At 42.4% G+C, this 19,246-nt stretch overlaps 2 protein-coding genes across 8 annotated transcripts in view; one reads left to right on the forward strand and one right to left on the reverse strand.

The window, feature by feature from the left end:
• Positions 1 to 2,675, reverse strand: part of LOC139532560 (tetraspanin-7-like) — a 29,087-nt gene extending 26,412 nt beyond the window's left edge. The window contains exon 1 of the mRNA XM_071330334.1: positions 2,463 to 2,675. Coding sequence (XP_071186435.1) covers positions 2,463 to 2,543 — 81 coding nt within the window. The 5' untranslated portion in view covers positions 2,544 to 2,675. The remainder of the gene's footprint in view (positions 1 to 2,462) is intronic.
• A 748-nt stretch (positions 2,676 to 3,423) lies between these two features.
• rpgrb (retinitis pigmentosa GTPase regulator b) lies at positions 3,424 to 19,187 on the forward strand. 7 transcript variants are annotated; one of them, XM_071330331.1, is made up of 19 exons: positions 3,432 to 3,569; positions 3,830 to 4,056; positions 4,894 to 5,038; positions 5,233 to 5,358; positions 5,602 to 5,694; positions 6,128 to 6,190; positions 7,438 to 7,596; positions 7,790 to 7,939; positions 8,137 to 8,295; positions 8,603 to 8,758; positions 8,926 to 9,050; positions 10,886 to 11,083; positions 13,499 to 13,691; positions 13,931 to 14,043; positions 14,147 to 14,206; positions 17,616 to 17,774; positions 17,860 to 17,908; positions 18,048 to 18,166; positions 18,520 to 19,187. In XM_071330331.1, exons 3-19 carry the CDS (start codon positions 4,915 to 4,917, stop codon positions 18,754 to 18,756), a joined length of 2,283 nt encoding a protein of 760 aa, XP_071186432.1. In that variant the 5' UTR covers positions 3,432 to 3,569; positions 3,830 to 4,056; positions 4,894 to 4,914; the 3' UTR covers positions 18,757 to 19,187. The 7 variants fall into 7 exon arrangements, with proteins under 7 accessions (XP_071186426.1, XP_071186427.1, XP_071186428.1 ...); XM_071330330.1 differs by having other exon boundaries at positions 3,433 to 3,569; positions 18,042 to 18,166; XM_071330332.1 differs by lacking the exon at positions 4,894 to 5,038 and having other exon boundaries at positions 3,435 to 3,569; positions 18,042 to 18,166.
• Positions 19,188 to 19,246: the final 59 nt, after the last annotated feature.

The raw sequence follows: 19,246 nt of genomic DNA on the forward strand, positions 1-19,246 counted from the left end.
CGACTCCCTCCACATTCTTGTATTGTAATGTTGCATCCCAGAGTGAACACAATACCGGTCCACTACATATAATCTGAACAATTTATCTCATTGGAGTGGGTCTTTCTGTTCAATCACAGTCTAAGTGGTAATGCCCTGTAGTCGATGTACTCCTTAAAGACATCCTCCAGTGATTTTTTATCTTTTTCTGTTGAAAAGTGATAACCCAAGTATGAATATTCACTTCCGTTCAAAAGTTTGGGGTCACTTAGAAATGTCCTTGTTTTGAAACAAAAGCACATTTTTTGTCCATTAAAATAACATAAAATTGATCAGAAATACAGTGTAGACATTGTATGTGGGTCACAGACATAATAGATGGGATGGATGGATGGATGGATGGATGAGATTAGAGCTGGAAATATGTGTTTGCTGATGGGAGGTGTGGGTTCTGCCTAACTGCCTTACTGATGCTCCAATAAGTACGGTAGCACCTTTTTTAAATTTAACCATTATTTAACTAGGAATTTATTTAACTAGGCAAGTCAGTTAAAAAAAAAATATATTATTTACAATAACGGCCTACTTGTAAAGCCCCCCCCGGGCAAACCCTCCCCTAACCCTGACGATGCTGGGCCAATTTGTGCGCCGCCCTGTGGGACTCCCGATCACGGCCGGTTGTAATACAGCCTGGGATCAAACCCTGGTTTGTAGTGACGCCTCTAGCACTGAGATGCAGTGCATAAGACCGCTGCGCCACTTAGGAGCTCGTTGAGGTAGCTCATCCATGCTATGCAGTGGTGTAAAGTACTTAAGTAAAAATACTTTAAAGTACTACTTAAGTCGTTTGGGGTATCTGTACTTTACTTTACTATTTATATTTTTGCCAACTTTTACTTTTACTTCACTACATTCCTAAAGAAAATAATGTACTTTTTACTCCATACATTTTCCGACACCCAAAATAACTTATTTTGACAGGAAAATGCTCCAATTCACACACTTATCAAGAGAACATCCCTGGTCATCCCTACCGCCTCTGATCTGGTGGACTCACTAAACACAAATGCCTAATTTGTAGATTATGTCTGAGTGTTGGAGTGTGCCCCTGGCTATCAGTCTGGTTTACTTAAAATAAGGAATTTGAAATGGTTTATACTTTTACTTTTGATACTTAAGTTTGAGCAATTCCATTTACTTTTAATACTAAAGTATATTTTTACTGAGTGACTTTCACTTTACTTGAGACATTTTCTATTAGGGTATCTTTACTTTTACTCAAGTATGACAATTGCGTACTTTTTCCACCACTGCTGCTATGCCTTGTGTAAGGGACTCCAGCCCCACTAACCTATGGGACTGACTGAGCCACGCCTACTCTCATCCGTCACAAGCATATATTCCATATGGACCCATGTATGTAAATGCAGAGAGAGGGGATGCCCAGCCCTGTGCTAAAATAGCTGTAGACTACTGGCCTTTGATTACAAACTGGGTAACTTACTTACCCCTTTCCTTCCTGAAAAGCAATAAGATCATTCATCCAATACAGTGAGACAATTATAGGCTATCTCAATAAATAACAGGCATAACACCCAAACAGTACTCTGTCTCACACACATAATTCAACCAATTGGGGTGGTGCAACAGGAGAGTTTGCGCATTTGCTTTAATGTGCACAGTGTCCATCATGGTACTTTGAGAACCTGCCACTATTTGATGCAAGGATGTTGGGTATCACATTATTTGGATAGTCCATCTGTAGATGCTCTACAGATTATCTACAGGCGATCAGTAACATTTCAACTAACTATCTACTAACCCTAACCTTAGCCCTAACCCTAACCCTATTCTAAGCCTAACCCCTAACCCTTATTCTAAGCCTAACCCCTAACCCTTATTCTAAACATAACCATAACTGTAACCTTATGAAGCAGTTGCTTAACAGATAGTTTGTTGATAGCATGACCATCTGTAGAGCATCTACAGACGGAAAATCCGGACTATCCAAATAAAGTGTGACCAGATGTTGATTAGGTTACCTGTTGGACAATTCTTAACATTCTTACAATAGCATGCGAATGTTAGTGTCCACTTACAAAATCACAGGAAAATGAAATGTAAAAAAAATAAAAATAAATGATGGCTTCGTCAGCATTAGCGAAAAAATATTAACGACATTTCACATAATCAACATTTGTTTCAATATTTATAGCCTACTTGATACAAATATTTTTCCTAGCCTATAGAAGAAAAAATACCCTCAAACGTTATAATAATGCTATCCTATAATAAAGATAACGGTCCACACAGCGCGCCCACTAATAAACATGCACTTGTTCCAAGGCAGCAGCCTGTGCGCACGGCACAACATCCGTTTTTATCAACGTAAACTATTCAATTATACCGTTTACAAACTAGATTATTACCTACATATGACATTTAGGACGACAATAAACTATCGCTTTGTCATGTCTGCTTACCCAAAACACGAAGGAATAGACGACAAGGAGCGTTTTGAGGCAGGTTATCACTGGTTTGGTCTCCATTCTTCTTGATGCCATTCTACAGTAAAATGGGGCTCTGAGTTTTCAGCGGGGCTGCGTTGCTGTGATTCTCCACTGGGCTTCGTTGGTTCAGTTGATCCACCCGCAGTCTTTCACAGCGCAGTCGCTCTCTCCTCACTGGCCGTAAATGAATGAGCTGCAGGTGGTTCTACAGGCCTCAGACCTCTCCATGCGCCGTCTGGTGGGGTTCACGGGTTACTGTGAAAACCCTGATCAATGATTATTATGGGGTGTATATAACAGGTGTTACAAAGTCAATTAATCATTTAATAAAATGTGTTGCATTTTATGTGAAAGTCGTTACAAAAACATTATAATACTGGTTTAAAGACAAACGCCTATTTATTGCACTTAATATTTTTTTTAACTATTAGAGGTACAACTATTGGAAAGAAATTAATCCACAAATTAAGCCACAAGTATTTTGCTCAATGTAAAAGCAAGACGGTTGGCTGCGGAGGAGGTATTGCCATTTGGAGAGTGACTAAAGTTCATGTGATCATCTGACAAGGTGTGAAAAGAGTTCACAGACTGGTAACAGAATTTACAGGCTGGTGTTCCATGTGAGATGCTTGAGATTGCAACTTATCGTGAACCTGCAAGGGAAAGATCTTAGCAACCAAAGGGGGCATAGGCTCCACAAACATAGTCTAATAGGCCAGTTAACCTCGTCCAGGCTAACTGTGAAGTCGGGAGGACTTCGAGAGTTAGGTGTTATAGCCAGACTAAGGGAAACCTAGCCACAGAGTTAAAAACCATCTTTGACCATAGGTGTATCATTAGTTGATTCAGTTGATTGTCTGTTGCAAAACCGGTTTGAACGAAACGGGGAGGGGCCTAACTGAATTTGTCCAATAAAAACTATTGATTTTACGTTTGGAGTAAACGGTATCCGACTAATGAATACACTCCTGGCACTGACCGCACCAAAGATACCGGTAACTACCTAACCCTCCTATCTGTCGGCACGTTCCTCTGCCCAGGCGTTCCTTACGGCTGCCACATCTTACAACGCCTGGATAGGTATTTAACATATCAGCTACCACATCATAGTGTTATAGCAATCTGTTAGTCGATGACACAATCGATGACGTTGCACGCAACCATTCGTTAACTAAGGGAACGTAACGTATGGCTGCACAATAGAAGTTGATCCCTGGGCTGTTTTTCAGTTTAAAAAATGCTTCCTTCCCTCTGCCCTGCCTCATTCCCCTTCAGATCTGAGACCACTGGATGAATGTAAGCAAAAGGTAAACATTATTTCTGCCATTTGCTTTCTACAGATGCCCCAGATGTACGAGGGGGACTGAACAAATGGCACAAGGGAGGGTGCGACTCGATTCAAAATGAGACGCAGCCTTGGTTGCTACTGGTGAAATTTTGTTTACATCCGGGTTGTTTCGGACGAAAACAACACACAACAAGCAAAGAAGCAGCTAACCCTGTGTAGTGTAGTTGCTAAGCCGATTTGACACTACGATGGCAGGGGAGACAGAAGACGAGATACCTGGTAAGATAGCGCGCTATATAGCGAACGTTAGCTAGTTAACATTATTCACCCGTTTGCAAACGTTTCGTAATGAACATGAAATATATCGCTTGCTAACGTTAGCTAGTGTGCTAGCTAACATAAACTATCACGCATGAGCAAAGTAGCCATGCAAGATAACACTAGTGAAAATTAGCTAACAGCTGGCAACAAGGGATAGCCTCCATGTGCGCCGTTGTTTACGTCTGTCACGAAGAATAATGTCACAGGAAAAAGGGAAAAGTTATCAGTGTCTTTGATAATGTGGTTAACAGGTAGTAATCTATCTAAATTAGCTTCTAGTGGTGTATTATTGTTTGGACTAGATGGGATACAGTTTATATCAGAGTGGACTTTTAGTAGCAGGTTATGAGAATTGGGTTAAAGGGCCAGTGCAGCCAACAACGTGATTTCCCAGTGTTTATATATATTTCCATACTTTGAGGTTGCAATAATACTGTGAAATTGTGGAAATTATGACAATGCCCTTTTAGCTGTTTGAAAAAGTACACCTGTAATGTCAGCCTGCTTTGGTGGGATGGAGTTTGGGGGTAAATTAGTTAAAAGACCAATAAGAAAGAGTTCCAAACCTCTGCCAATAAAGGCTAGTTTTCAGTTTTCCCCTCCCCGTTCAGACCACACCGACAGTCCTAGTAACATTGTTTGAGAATTTGCTAGTATTTGCAAACTATTTTTGTTTATTTTTGACTATTTTAATTGAAAACAATCACATTAAGGTACATCATTGTCACCCAGAAATTATTTGATATTGAGATAAAAAAAATTAAATGGCTGTATTGGAACTTTTCGGGCTCCCAGGTGGTGCAGCGGCCTAACGCAATGCATCATCACGAGGCGTCACTACAGTCACTGGTTCAAAGACAGGCAGTATCACATCCGGCTGTGATTGGGAGTCCCATAGGGCAGCACACAATTGGCCCAGTGTCGTCCGGGTTTGGCCGGGGTAGGCATTCATTGTAAATAAGAATTTGTAGTTAAGTGATTTGCCAAGTTAGATAAATAAATAAAAAGTTGGGTTAGGGTGAGCTAAAATGCATAATTTGACATCAATTTGTATCCCATCTAGCCATGACTGTGTATTATTAGCCGGCTAGCTAGCTATTTGAGATGTGATCGATGTTGTTTGTGTTCTAACAGAAACGGGAGCAGTCTTCACCTTTGGAAAAAGCAAATTTGCAGATAACGTCCCCAGTAAATTTTGGCTGAAAAATGATGTACCTCTGAAAATCGCCTGTGGGGATGAGCACACAGCATTGATAACAGGTCAGTGACTGATTACGTTTTCAAATTGATAGTAGTGATCAGAGCCATATGAATATAGGCCTGCAATTCTGAAGAACATGCAACATCTGAAATAAGATAAAATAATTTGCTAACACACCCTATCACACATTTCAAATATTTTTTTATGCAAATGAAATGCTGCTCAACTGCAGCTGCTATTAGTATTAATGTCCCTGTTCCTGTAGCTTTCTCAAGTGGTTTTATTTATTTATTTTTCAACAGAGAATGGCAAGCTTTTCATGTTTGGCAGTAACAACTGGGGTCAGCTGGGTTTGGGATCAAAGACCATGGTGAACAAGCCCACTTGTGTGAAAGGTGGGTCTAAATTGCTCTCCCTTTGTTTTGGTTCAAAAGCAGTACTTTCTTGTATTGCTGTCATACACAGCTGCTTATCTCCCCTTGAGTGTACTAGACAAGAGGGAGTGGGGGACGACAACAGACAATATAGCCACTGAAATCAAATGTCCCATGATGTTTTTCCCCCACAAAATTTGTTGGATTTTCTGTGGCTTAAACTAAGTATTGATGCTGTTGTTTTGTAAATTGTGAATGGGTATACTAGTAGCAGGAGACCAAGAGAGATTTGTCACTGCTGTAATCCCAATCTGGAGGGGTCTGTAATCTGGAATAATAAATCTAATCTCCCGAGCAGGAGGGCAGCAGAGGAGAGAAAGCGAGGGTTGGCCTGCTATTGTGGCTGATTGCAATCTGAAAATGGGTGTCTTTCTCATTCTTGTCTTTCTCTAAGCTTTGAAGTCTGAAAAGGTGCGGCTTGCAGCCTGTGGAAGAAATCACACTATAGTTTACACTTGTAAGTACACAGTTATGACCACAGGTACAATATAAATGATGACATGTACCAAATTATGATCATATTACTAAGTGAAAGTTGACTCTGTGTCCTGCAAGGAGCTTTTACCGAGTTTCAGAAGAAAGTTCTTTGTTTCTGGCCATTTTGAGCCTGTAATCGAACCCACAAATGTTGCTGCTCCAGATACTCAACTAGTTTAAAGAAGGGCAGTTTCATTGCTTCTTTAATCATAACAACAGTTTTCAGCTGTGCTAATATAATTGCAAAAGGGTTTTCTAATGATCAATTAGCCTTTTTAAAATGATAAAATTGGATTAACAAACACAACGTGCCATTAGAACACAGGAGTGATGGTTGCTGATAATGGGCCTCTTTACACCTATGTAGATATTCCATAAAAAATAAGCAATTTCCAGCTACAATAGTCATTAACAATGTCTACACTGTATTTCTGATCAATTTGATGTTATTTTAATGGACAAAAAATTAGCTTTTCTTTCAAAAACAAGAACATTTCTAAGTGACCCCAAACTTTTGAACGGTAGTGTACATACATACATAACATACATACAGTACCAGTCAAAAGTTTTGACACACCTACTCATTGCAACTGCACTTGAAGTAACTTCCAAAGTTCTTGATATTTTCCGTATTGACTGACTTTCATGTCTTAAAGTAATGATGGACTGTCGTTTCTCTTTGCTTATTTGAGCTGTTCTTGCCTTAATATGGACTTGGTCTTTTACAAAATAGGGCTATCTTCTCTATACCACCCTTACCTTGTCACAAAACAACTGATTGGCTCAAATGCATTAAGAAGGACATAAATTCCACAAATTAACTTTTAACAAGGCACACCTGTTAATTGAAATGCATTCCGGGTGACTACCTGATGAAGCCGGTTGAGAGAATGCCAAGAGTGTGCAAAGCTGTCATCAAGGCAAAGGGTGGCTACTTTGAAGAATCAAAAAAAAAAATCTTTAACACATTTTTTGTTACTACATGATTCCATGTGTTATTTCATAGTTTTGATGTCTTCACTATTATTTTGCAATGTAGAAAATAGTAAAAAATAAAGTAAAACCCTTGAATGCATAGGTGTAAAACATTTGACCGTGTGTGTGTGTGGTGTATGTGATATATAAATAATAAACACAGGATAGTGAAGTTTTGCCTTTTAATGTTTTATATTATAATCCTTGTTGTAGTAGAACTGAGACTGATTCATGTATATGTCCTGTCCACAGCTCGGGGAAACGTGTACTCTACCGGTGGAAACAACGAAGGTCAGCTAGGTCTGGGAGACTGTGAGGAGAGGACAGCCTTCCAATTGGTGGACTTCTTCAGTTCACATGGACCAATCAAAATGCTTGCTGCCGGCTCCAACACCTCTGCTGCCCTCACGGGTAAGACTCTCCCGTTATAAGTCACAACCTCTGAGTTACAACTATGAGTGTCTTCTGGTTCATATTGATGACTTACATTTTTACTTCATGGGCCAGAGTTGCACTAATTTACTTTCAACTGTCTATATTTCTGTTGCTCCTCCTCACCTTGTTTTTGCTGGAAATAATCACTGTGATGATGTCCTTGTTCTAGAGAGTGGGACGCTGTTCATGTGGGGTGACAACACTGAGGGTCAGATCGGCCTGGGGAAGGAGAGCAGTGCCCTGACCCCCCAGGAGGTCACTGTGGGTCGGCCAGTGGCCTGGGTGTCCTGTGGGTACTACCACTCTGCCTTCGTCACTGGTGAGAGGACAATGGCATAGCCTACTTCAGCACTGTCAGCGTGGCAGGTCACATGATTCCACAACTTTGTAGGAATAGGGAGTTACCCCATTGTGTATGAACATGTCATTTTTCTTGGGTTGGTAGAATAATGTCTAGATATAAAATAGGTAAATATGTTAATGCAATTAATCAACAGGGAATCTCTTTTGTCACAGTTGACGGGGGCCTGTACACATTTGGGGAGCGCGACAGCGGCAAACTGGGCCTGGCCACGGGTCAGCTGGATGGACACCGCGTGCCCCAGCTGGTGAAGGGCATCACAGACCAGGTGACCCAGGTGGCATGTGGAGGCGGGCACACCGTGGCTGTGACAGGTAGGCAGCTTGGTGTCAACCAGTGGACAGTTGACTCTCACAAGGCTGTGGCTTTCAGCATGTCCCATGAACAAGTTTATGTCCCACTTTGAAAGTGTTCTTAAAATGCTCGTATTTATCCAAATAGTGAAGTTAGGTCGTGTAAAGTCTAAATGCACATTGTTGTATGATTTTGTTGTACCTGTTTGTGGTTGTGTACTACTTTGTTTTATATGCGTAATGAAACTGTCTGGGGTTTTTCTCTATGGCACAAAGCATCAGGAGATAGTGGGTTAACCATGTAGCGCTGTGTTTGATTTGACTCTAGAGGACGACCTGTACACCTTTGGCCTGGGTCAGTTTGGTCAGCTGGGCCAGGGGACCTTCATCTTTGAGGCGAGGCTGCCCAGAGCGGTGGATCACTTCAGGAAGGGCCGAGTACGACAGGTGATGTGTGGGGAGAACCACACTGCTGTCATCACAGGTAAACAGGCCTAGCGGACACAATTTTCACCCCAAAACAGTTATAATTCAGAAAACTTTTATACAACAGTGGTGCTAGCATTTTATGAATAACCTCCATTGCCATTTGCCATGATAACATTGCTTGCGTCTATTAAGTTGGCTGACATGTAGTTCTCATTGTTTCAGACAATGGTCTTCTCTATACCTTTGGGGACGGGAGACATGGGAAGCTGGGTCTGGGAGAGGAGAACTTCACCAATCAATTCAAGCCCACTCTCTGTCCACGTTTCCTCAAGTACAACGTCCAAGCGGTATGTACAGTTGAAGTCGGAAGTTTACATACACCTTAGCCAAATACATTTAAACGTAGTTTTTCACAATTCCTGACATTTAATCAGAGTAAAAATTCACTGTCTTACGATCACCACTTTATTTTAAGAATGTGAAATGTCAGAATAATAGAGAGTGATTTATTTCAGCTGTTATTTTTTCATCCAGTGGGTCAGAAGTTTACATACACTCAATTAGTATTTGGTATCATTGCCTTTAAATTGTTTAACTTGGGCCAAATGTTTCGGGTAGCCTTCCACAAGCTTTCCACAATAAGTTGGGTGAATTTTGGCACATTCCTCCTGACAGAGCTAGTGTAACTGAGTCAGGTTTGTAGGCCTCCTTGCTTGCACACGCTTTTTCAGTTCTGCCCACAAATTTTCTATAGGATTGAGGTCAGGGCTTTGTGATGGCCACTCCAATACCTTGACTTTGTTGTCCTTAAGCCATTTTGCCACAACTTTGGAAGTATGCTTGGGGTCATTGTCCATTTGGAAGACGCATTTGCGACCAAGCTTTAACTTCCTGACTGATGTCTTGAGATGTTGCTTCAATATATCTACATAATTTTCCTACCTCATGATGCCATCTATTTTGTGAATAGCACCAGTCCCTCCTGCAGCAAAGCACCCCCACAACATGATGCTGCCACTCCCGTGCTTCACGGTTGGGATGGTGTTCTTCGGCTTGCAAGCCTCCCCCTTTTTCCTACAAACATAACAATGGTGATTATGGCCAAACAGTTCTATTTTTGTTTCATCAGACCAGAGGACATTTCTCCAAAAAGTACGATCTTTGTCCCCATGTGCAGTAGCAAACCGTAGTCTGGCTTTTTTATGGCGGTTTTTGAACAGTGATTTCTTCTTTGCGGAGCCGCTTTTCAGGTTATGTCGATATAGGACTCGTTTTACTGTGGATACTTTTGTACCTGTTTCCTCCAGGATCTTCACAAGGTCCTTTGCTGTTGTTCTGGGATTGATTTGCACTTTTCACACCAAAGTACGTTAATCTCTAGGAGACCGAACGTGTCTCCTTCCTGAGTGATATGACGGCTACGTGGTCCCATGGTGTTTACACTTGCGTACTATTGTGTGTACAGATGAACGTGGTACCTTCAGGCATTTGGAAATTGCTCCCAAGGATGAACCAGACTTGTGGAGGTCTACAATGTTTTTTATGAGGTCTTGGCTGATTTCTTTTAATTTTCTCATGATGTCAAGCAAAGAGGCACTGAGTTTGAAGGTAGGCCTTGAAATACATCCATAGGTACACCTCCAAATGACACACATGACGTCAATTAGCCTATCAGAAGCTTCTAAAGCCATGACATAATTTTCAGCTTTTTTCCAAGCTGTTTAAAGACAGTCAACTTAGTGTATGTAAACTTCTGACCCACTGGAATTGTGATACAGTAAATTATTACGTCAAATAATCTGTCTGTAAACAATTGTTGGAAAAATGACTTGTGTCATGCACAAAGTAGATGTCCTAACCGACTTGCCAAAACTATAGTTTGGTTAACAAGAAATTTGTGGAGTGGTTGAAAAACTAGTTTTAATGACTCCAACCTAAGTGTATGTAAACTTCCGACTTCAACTGTACCTCATGTTTTCAACTGATTGCTGAATTATAATTTGAGAATTTCACTATGACATCATAGCATGGCTGATGCTAAATTTAAAGTTCTGCACATTTATCTCAAGTTTAGTTTTTTTCCTGAAAGCATAAAAAAGTGACGATAGTTGGACATCCAGTCTTCTCATATAATTTTGTCTAGTGCAAGATTCAGGTCAATTACATTTAGTCTTTGTTCCAGGTGACATGCGGAGGTTGCCACATGCTGGTTCTAGCCAAGCCCAGAGACAAGAGCTGTCAGGAAGTGACTCTGGAGGAGAATGATGTCACAGAGGACTACCTGGAGAAGTCCTACACAGAGCTCTTAGTGGACACCATCACCTCCACCCCTGCTACCCTGAACAGTAGCCTCTCTGCCCGGGTCAGGAGGAGAGAGAGGGTGTGTATTGGGTACTGGCCTGGGGGTCAACACATGTAAAAGTGGGAGTGTTGGGAGTTTCAACATCCAGTCCCTGAACCACCACATGTCCCTGGGATGTTGCGGTCTAGTTCCTCAGATAGTTGTCTGAAACTATTGAGTCAGTGTTTGTTTTAATGTTAGCGGCCTGGTTCTCTAAGGAGATCCCTAACTAGACATCCTCCACCTTTTAGCACTGTCAACAAGGAGCCTAATCATGGGCCTAACAGGTAGTGGAGATGAGTAACAACATGGAGCCTAATTATGGACTTAACAGGTAGTGAATATAAGTAACAACATGGAGCCTAATCATGAGCCTAACAGGTAGTGGAGATAAATAACAACATGGAGCCTAATCATGAGCCTAACAGGTAGTGGAGATGAGTAACAACATGGAGCCTAATCATGGGCCTAACAGGTAGTGAATATAAGTAACAACATGGAGCCTAATCATGAGCCTAACAGGTAGTGGAGATAAATAACAACATGGAGCCTAATCATGAGCCTAACAGGTAGTGAATATAAGTAACAACATGGAGCCTAATCATGAGCCTAACAGGTAGTGAATATAAGTAACAACATGGAGCCTAATCATGAGCCTAACAGGTAGTGGAGATGAGTAACAACATGGAGCCTAATCATGGGCCTAACAGGTAGTGGAGATAAGTAACAACATGGAGCCTAATCATGAGCCTAACAGGTAGTGAATATAAGTAACTACATGGAGCCTAATTATGGGCCTAACAGGTAGTGGAGATAAGTAACAACATGGAGCCTAATCATGAGCCTAACAGGTAGTGAATATAAGTAACAACATGGAGCCTAATCATGGGCCTAACAGGTAGTGAATATAAGTAACAACATGGAGCCTAATCATGAGCCTAACAGGTAGTGAATATAAGTAACAACATGGAGCCTAATCATGAGCCTAACAGGTAGTGGAGATGAGTAACAACATGGAGCCTAATCATGGGCCTAACAGGTAGTGAATATAAGTAACAACATGGAGCCTAATCATGAGCCTAACAGGTAGTGGAGATAAATAACAACATGGAGCCTAATCATGAGCCTAACAGGTAGTGAATATAAGTAACAACATGGAGCCTAATCATGAGCCTAACAGGTAGTGAATATAAGTAACAACATGGAGCCTAATCATGAGCCTAACAGGTAGTGAATATAAGTAACAACATGGAGCCTAATCATGAGCCTAACAGGTAGTGGAGATAAATAACAACATGGAGCCTAATCATGAGCCTAACAGGTAGTGAATATAAGTAACAACATGGAGCCTAATCATGAGCCTAACAGGTAGTGAATATAAGTAACAACATGGAGCCTAATCATGAGCCTAACAGGTAGTGAATATAAGTAACAACATGGAGCCTAATCATGAGCCTAACAGGTAGTGAATATAAGTAACAACATGGAGCCTAATCATGAGCCTAACAGGTAGTGAATATAAGTAACAACATGGAGCCTAATCATGAGCCTAACAGGTAGTGAATATAAGTAACAACATGGAGCCTAATCATGAGCCTAACAGGTAGTGAATATAAGTAACAACATGGAGCCTAATCATGAGCCTAACAGGTAGTGAATATAAGTAACAACATGGAGCCTAATCATGAGCCTAACAGGTAGTGAATATAAGTAACTACATGGAGCCTAATTATGGGCCTAACAGGTAGTGAATATAAGTAACAACATGGAGCCTAATCATGAGCCTAACAGGTAGTGAATATAAGTAACTACATGGAGCCTAATTATGGGCCTAACAGGTAGTGAATATAAGTAACAACATGGAGCCTAATCATGAGCCTAACAGGTAGTGAATATAAGTAACAACATGGAGCCTAACAGGTAGTGGAGATAAATAACAACATGGAGCCTAATTATGGGCCTAACAGGTAGTGGAGATAAGTAACAACATGGAGCCTAATCATGAGCCTAACAGGTAGTGAATATAAGTAACAACATGGAGCCTAATCATGAGCCTAACAGGTAGTGAATATAAGTAACAACATGGAGCCTAATCATGAGCCTAACAGGTAGTGGAGATAAATAACAACATGGAGCCTAATCATGAGCCTAACAGGTAGTGAATATAAGTAACAACATGGAGCCTAATTATGGGCCTAACAGGTAGTGGAGATAAATAACAACATGGAGCCTAATCATGGGCCTAACAGGTAGTGGAGATAAGTAACAACATGGAGCCTAATTATGAGCCTAACAGGTAGTGAATATAAGTAACAACATGGAGCCTAATCATGAGCCTAACAGGTAGTGAATATAAGTAACTACATGGAGCCTAATTATGGGCCTAACAGGTAGTGGATATAAGTAAGCTAGCTAAGCAAACACAGCTAACTAACCCTGTGTTCTGTGTTTCAGGAGCGTTCCCCGGAGCAGTTTGGGCTCATGTTCCGGACCCTGCCCCCCCTGATGTCCGGACACCTCAATACCTCTGCACCCCTGCCCGTGTCCAGCCAGACCATCCCCTCCAGCCTGCCCCCCAAGGAGCTAATCAACAGAAAGGTGCACAACGGCATTCACCAACACAGGAGCACTGAGTCTAACAAGAAGGGTATCTACACTGAACTACATTGCATTACATTACATTGCAGGCATATCTGTTTTGAATGTTGAACTATTTAGAAAACACGCATATTCCTTGGTGAAGCATTGCATTTTCAACAGCTAGCATGGTCCCTTTTTCATTAACACATCACAATGCAACTGTTCACATTTCTCCTAACTTTTCTTGAGCCTATATATTCCTTTTTAAGAAGTCAAAAGATTCTTGTGATATTTTGTTGATGGCAGAAAAGAGGTCAGCTGAGAAGGGAAGAGATGAGGGAGACAGCAGCGCTGTGGAGAACATGATGGACAACGAGAGTGTTAAAGATCTGGGAGACACCACGGACTTCCTCAACATGGTGAGTCACCAACTCTGACCCAATTCTGTCGTGTACATTCTGTGGCGCTTTCATACAGAAGTTATCACAAAAGTTCTGAACAAAAATCTCTTCTTTGTGGCAGACTCATGTGATGAAAATGGACCCCAGTGACAAGACGTTGACGTTATCCCCTGTACAGAAGGTAAGACACACACACACAGCATAACTGTCAACTAAGGATTTTTCTTATTATGATCAAGCAGCTTCTGCGCACCGACCAGCAAGCTCCTTGCAAAATTACTCAGCACTATCAATATGTCTTCCTGAACAAGGGACAGTCTGACTGAGGAACTCAGGGCATACACTTTAATTTACGCCACGCTAGCCATTCTGCTTCCCTGTATCATTTACAGTGACCATCTACCATCTGTCTGTGTTTTTCTTTCAGCGTTGAGCTCTATTGAGTTCTTCACTCTGTTTTCTCTGCATGTTTACTATTTTCCTCTAACTCTTTCATATTTTCTTCATCCTCTGCTTCCTGGCGCTGGTGATAGAGGAAGGGTAAGCTTGTGAAAGGGCATGGTAAGGCTGGGGAACAGCCAGAACTCTGTACCCATAGGAGGGTGGATCCCACCCCGCGGGGGGCACTGCCCACAGAGCTGCTGAGGAGCTCCAGTGACAGGTCTCTGGTGGTAGAGAAGAGACCGCGCCACAGGGCTGCCCAGGGCAAAGGCAGTGGCAAGGAGAACCTCGTTGTGGCTCTGGAGGCGATAAAGCCTGCTGAGCCGAAGGCTGGCCCTGCCAAGCCCTCCAGCATAGGGGACATTAGCAAGGCCAAGTCCAAACCCTGTCCGTCCGCACAGAAAAAACAACTGTTAGCAGTTGAGAGAAAAGTGAGGGAGAGATTTGTCGTGGATTCTAAGGCAATCCAAATAAAGGGCGCAGCCAAAGGTCAAAGTGCAGAGGTCAAAAATACTCTCTTAGAGGTCAACCCTATATCTACAAAGGTGAGAAGTCAACATGTAGCTGTTAGGAGGACACCAAATAGAAAGAGTGGCAGACATTCACAAGGCCTTAAGCTAACTGATGCACTGCCTGTGGACAAGACAACTGAACCAGACCTGGTGTCTGAAGTGCCACAAAAAACGACGAATGAAAACACAGAAAGAGAAAAGAGCAAACCAAAGACTGAACCACCTGAACGGACACCGCTGCGCGGCTTACTGACCGGAGTGTCCTCTCTGGGGTCAGGTGTGGGGCTAGTGGCAGCCAGACAGTTTGGTTCTCCCTCAGACAGTGAGTCAGTCCGGAGTCAGAGCATGGCCCAGAGGTTCAGCAGACAGAGTGCTGAGGACGCCCAATCTTCCTGGAGCCATTCGTCTGCATCCATGGCCTCCGAACCAGGAGGCAAGAGAACAGCAGTCCGCATCAACCTCATCCCCGCCCCGGGGAGCTCTGATCAGGTGGTGGAGGAGGAGCAATGCAGGTCCTACTCTGGTCCCCCAGACAACAGAGGACAGGAGGAGAGGAGAGGGGAGGAGAGTGGAGACGAGACAGGGAGCAGCGGCGATCAGACACCGGCCAAGCAGGATAGTGAGGGTGAGGAGGAAGAGAGTGAGGGAGGGGTTGGAACGAGGAGGGCAGAAAGTGGGGGTGGAAAAGAAGTGGCCAAGAGCCGTGATGAGGTGACAGATGAGGAAAACAGTGAGGATGATGACACAGTGAAGGTAGAGGAGGAGGATGGAGGGATCTCTGAATTAGAGGAGGAGAGCGAGGGAGGAGATGAGCAATGTAAGACTGAAACAGATCAGGGAGCAGAAAGTGAGTTAGAGGATGCAGAGAAAGAGGAGAGTGGACTGGAGGAAGAGGAGGAGGGTGACGGGATGAGTAGCCCAGTGGGAGGAGAGGGAGAGAGTGTGGGAGAGGAGGAGGAAGAAGAAGGGGAGGGAGAGAGTGGGGAAGTATCGCATAGTGACACTGACAGCAAGAGTAAGGTATCCAATTATGAAGAGGAGGATGAAGAAGAAGATGGAGAGAAAGAGGAAGAAGAAGGTGAGGAAGAGGATGAGAGTGTAGGATCTGTAGAGGAGGAAGATGGGAATGAGGCAGACAGTGGAACAGAGGCAGGAGAGGAAGAGAGCAGTACTGCAGAGGAGAGGGAAGAAGAGGATAAGAGTGAAGAGGAGGAGGCTGAAGAAGAAGAAGCCGGAGAGGAGGAGGAGAGTGAAGATGAGGAAGAAGCTGGAGAGGAGGAGAGTGAAGATGATGAGAAAGAAGAAGAAAAACCTGGAGAGGAGGAGAGTGAAGATGAGGAAGAAGCTGGAGAGGAGGAGGAGAGTGAAGATGAAGAAGATCCTGGAGAGGAGGAGGAGAGTGAAGGTGAGGAAGAAGAAGGAAAAGAGGAGGAGAAAGAAGAAAATGAAGCCAGAGAGGAGGAGGAGGAGGAGAGTAAACATGAGGAGGAAGAAGAGGTGGTTGACAAAAGAAAAGGTAATAAAGGCCAGGAGAGTCATCAGAATGCTGCGTCCAGAGGTAACGGGTCCAAACAGAGGTCAGGGAAAGGGGAAGAGTTCTGGGACAATGTTTTACCTCAGTACCTCAATCTCAAATGATAGCCCTATCTGTTCTGTTCCAAACCAGTGCTCTGTCAACTTCTCTCAGGAACACTCTTAATTGAGCATTTTAATGCCTCCTACTGTTTTTATTCATGACTTCCATTTTGTTTTACTGTATATCAACTGCCTTTACTGTCTCACTGTTTTTATTCATGACTTCCATTTTGTTTTACTGTATATCAACTGCCTTTACTGTCTCACTGTTTTTATTCATGACTTCCATTTTGTTTTACTGTATATCAACTGCCTTTACTGTCTCACTGTTTTTATTCACGACTTCCATTTTGTTTTACTGTATATCAACTGCCTTTACTGTCTCACTGTTTTTATTCACAACTTCCATTTTGTTTTACTTTATCAACTGAATGTCCACAGCCTTGTCTTTCAATCTCCTTGTATAGTCCTTTACCATTTTACATGGCAGTTAAGATTTGATGCTAAAATGCTTTTTTTAAATCCCCTTTTCAACTTTGTTCTTCTGTAAAGACAATTTACTAATAGTAGCTACTATTTTCCAGGCATGCCCTCCAATGATTTTGTACAACTTTTTCTTTATCATGATTTGTTTGATATAATGAATATTACAGAATAGTTTGATTTATGTTTAAATAAATATTTGTTGTTCTAAAACGATCAAAATCAGTGTCAAGAACTAGTCCCATCACGTATGATATCATATAATTTGTGTTGAACACATTCTCTACACATGAATACATAGTGCTGTTTGCATTAAACTGTTCCAGTGGCAGGTGGGATCCCTTTTCTTCCTTTATCCCTGTCTGTAATCCCTTAGCTCCCTGTTGTGACTCCACTATCCATATCCAATGTGAAGCACCCACCTCTAGTCTTCCTCAAGTCTGTTTAGTGCTGACTCTCCCTTGTGTGTGTGTGCGCCAGAGTGTAGTTTCTCCCCTGTGACTAAGTTGTATCTGTTACCTAACTTACTATCGCTTGTTTTAACCAGTCTGCCCCACTCACTCTCATCCCTTTTTGCAGGATTTAAGAGCTGAAGAGGGGGAAGGACATAAGGATGATGAGGAGGAAGAGGAAGAGGAGGAGGAGGAGAACAACAAAGCAGAGGAGAAAGAGAAATCTGAGGACATGGAGGGACAATCATTACAGGGTCAGAGCCAGTCCACAGCAGAACCCCTCCAGGTACGCTACCCTACAGATGACCATAATCTACAGATCTAGGACCTGTATGTTTGTTAACTTCTAAAACAGAATTCCCTCTTTCTAGGGACCAGAGGGTGTGAAAGAAGAAACTCTCCCAGATGGTGTGCAGAAAGGTGAGCATAAAAGAGGTTTTCTGAAATGTCTGACAAACAGGTGAACTTTGTCTTGAACTATTTATGTGGTTAATGCTTTACTGTTTCTGTGCTAAGGGTGGATGGATTATCATGAAGTGTCTGTTGTGTATAGTTGCAGAGGACTCAGGTCAGCCCAGTCCTTTGGCTCCGACAGAGGAGAGCTGTGCATCCAGCACTCAGCTGCAGAATCGAACAACAGAAGAGAAACCCAAGAAGCAACCAAGGACCAACAGAAAGGTATAACAGAAAGGACCAACAGAAAGGTATAACAGAAAGGACCAACAGAAAGGTATAACAGAAAGGACCAACAGAAAGGTATTAACAGAAAGGTATTAACAGAAAGGTATAACAGAAAGGTATAACAGAAAGGACCAACAGAAAGGACCAACAGAAAGGTATAACAGAAGGGTATAACAGAAAGGACCAACAGAAAGGTATAACAGAAAGGTATAACAGAAAGGTATAACAGAAAGTCATTGGAACAAAGAGGCATAAGCTAAACAACAGGAAACCACTTCATAAAGCTCTGTGATCGTCAGTGATTGAGTAGGTCAGATCTCACTGTGTTCTCTCCTCTCTACTGCCCTCAGCTGTTGCTGTTCAAACGCCTGTCCTCCTCCAAAGCCAAGCAGACAGAGGACAGTGCGGAAGCCCCAGCAGAGGTAACCGGCATGGGGGAGCTGCCTGCCAGTGCCAAGAGTCCCTCTGCAGGGCTGGAGAACAGAGATCCATCAGAGACCAGCGCTAGTGGTGCCCAGCCCCCTCTGAGAGCACCCTCGGACCCTGGTGGTAGAGGTGCCCGCTCTACCACCTGCACCCTACTGTAACGTCACTCACTGGGTGTTGGAGAACTGGACTGGCAGCGCCAACAACCAATAAACCCTTGAAGAGGATGCACATTGACTGTACACAACAAACAACCACTCCACTTTGAACACTAGCGAACTTCTCACAAAGTGACCTATTTATTGACATTCAGTTCCCAAACTTCCCATATGCGAAAGTGTATTATAAATGTGTATACTTGTATTTAACGTGCACAAAAATGTCTTTAATTAACCACAGTGTGTTTTGATCGTGTTTTTATAATGTAGTCGTGTGTTATAAACTGTGAGGATACTATTTATTGCTGACTGAAATATCCCAAATGCACAATTGCACTTTAAATGTAACCTTATTGTGTGTTTTTCAGGGAAATATGACATTTGTGTGTGTTCTGATATTTTATTTTCATCGTCTCATAAACCGTTTGAACTTGGTTCTGGTGTGACAATCATCTCATGATTTGGTTACTAGTAAAACAACTTTATGTAAAAG

The sequence above is a fragment of the Salvelinus alpinus genome, chromosome 10 (assembly GCF_045679555.1).
Source record: "Salvelinus alpinus chromosome 10, SLU_Salpinus.1, whole genome shotgun sequence".
In the NCBI taxonomy this organism is placed as follows: domain Eukaryota; kingdom Metazoa; phylum Chordata; class Actinopteri; order Salmoniformes; family Salmonidae; genus Salvelinus; species Salvelinus alpinus.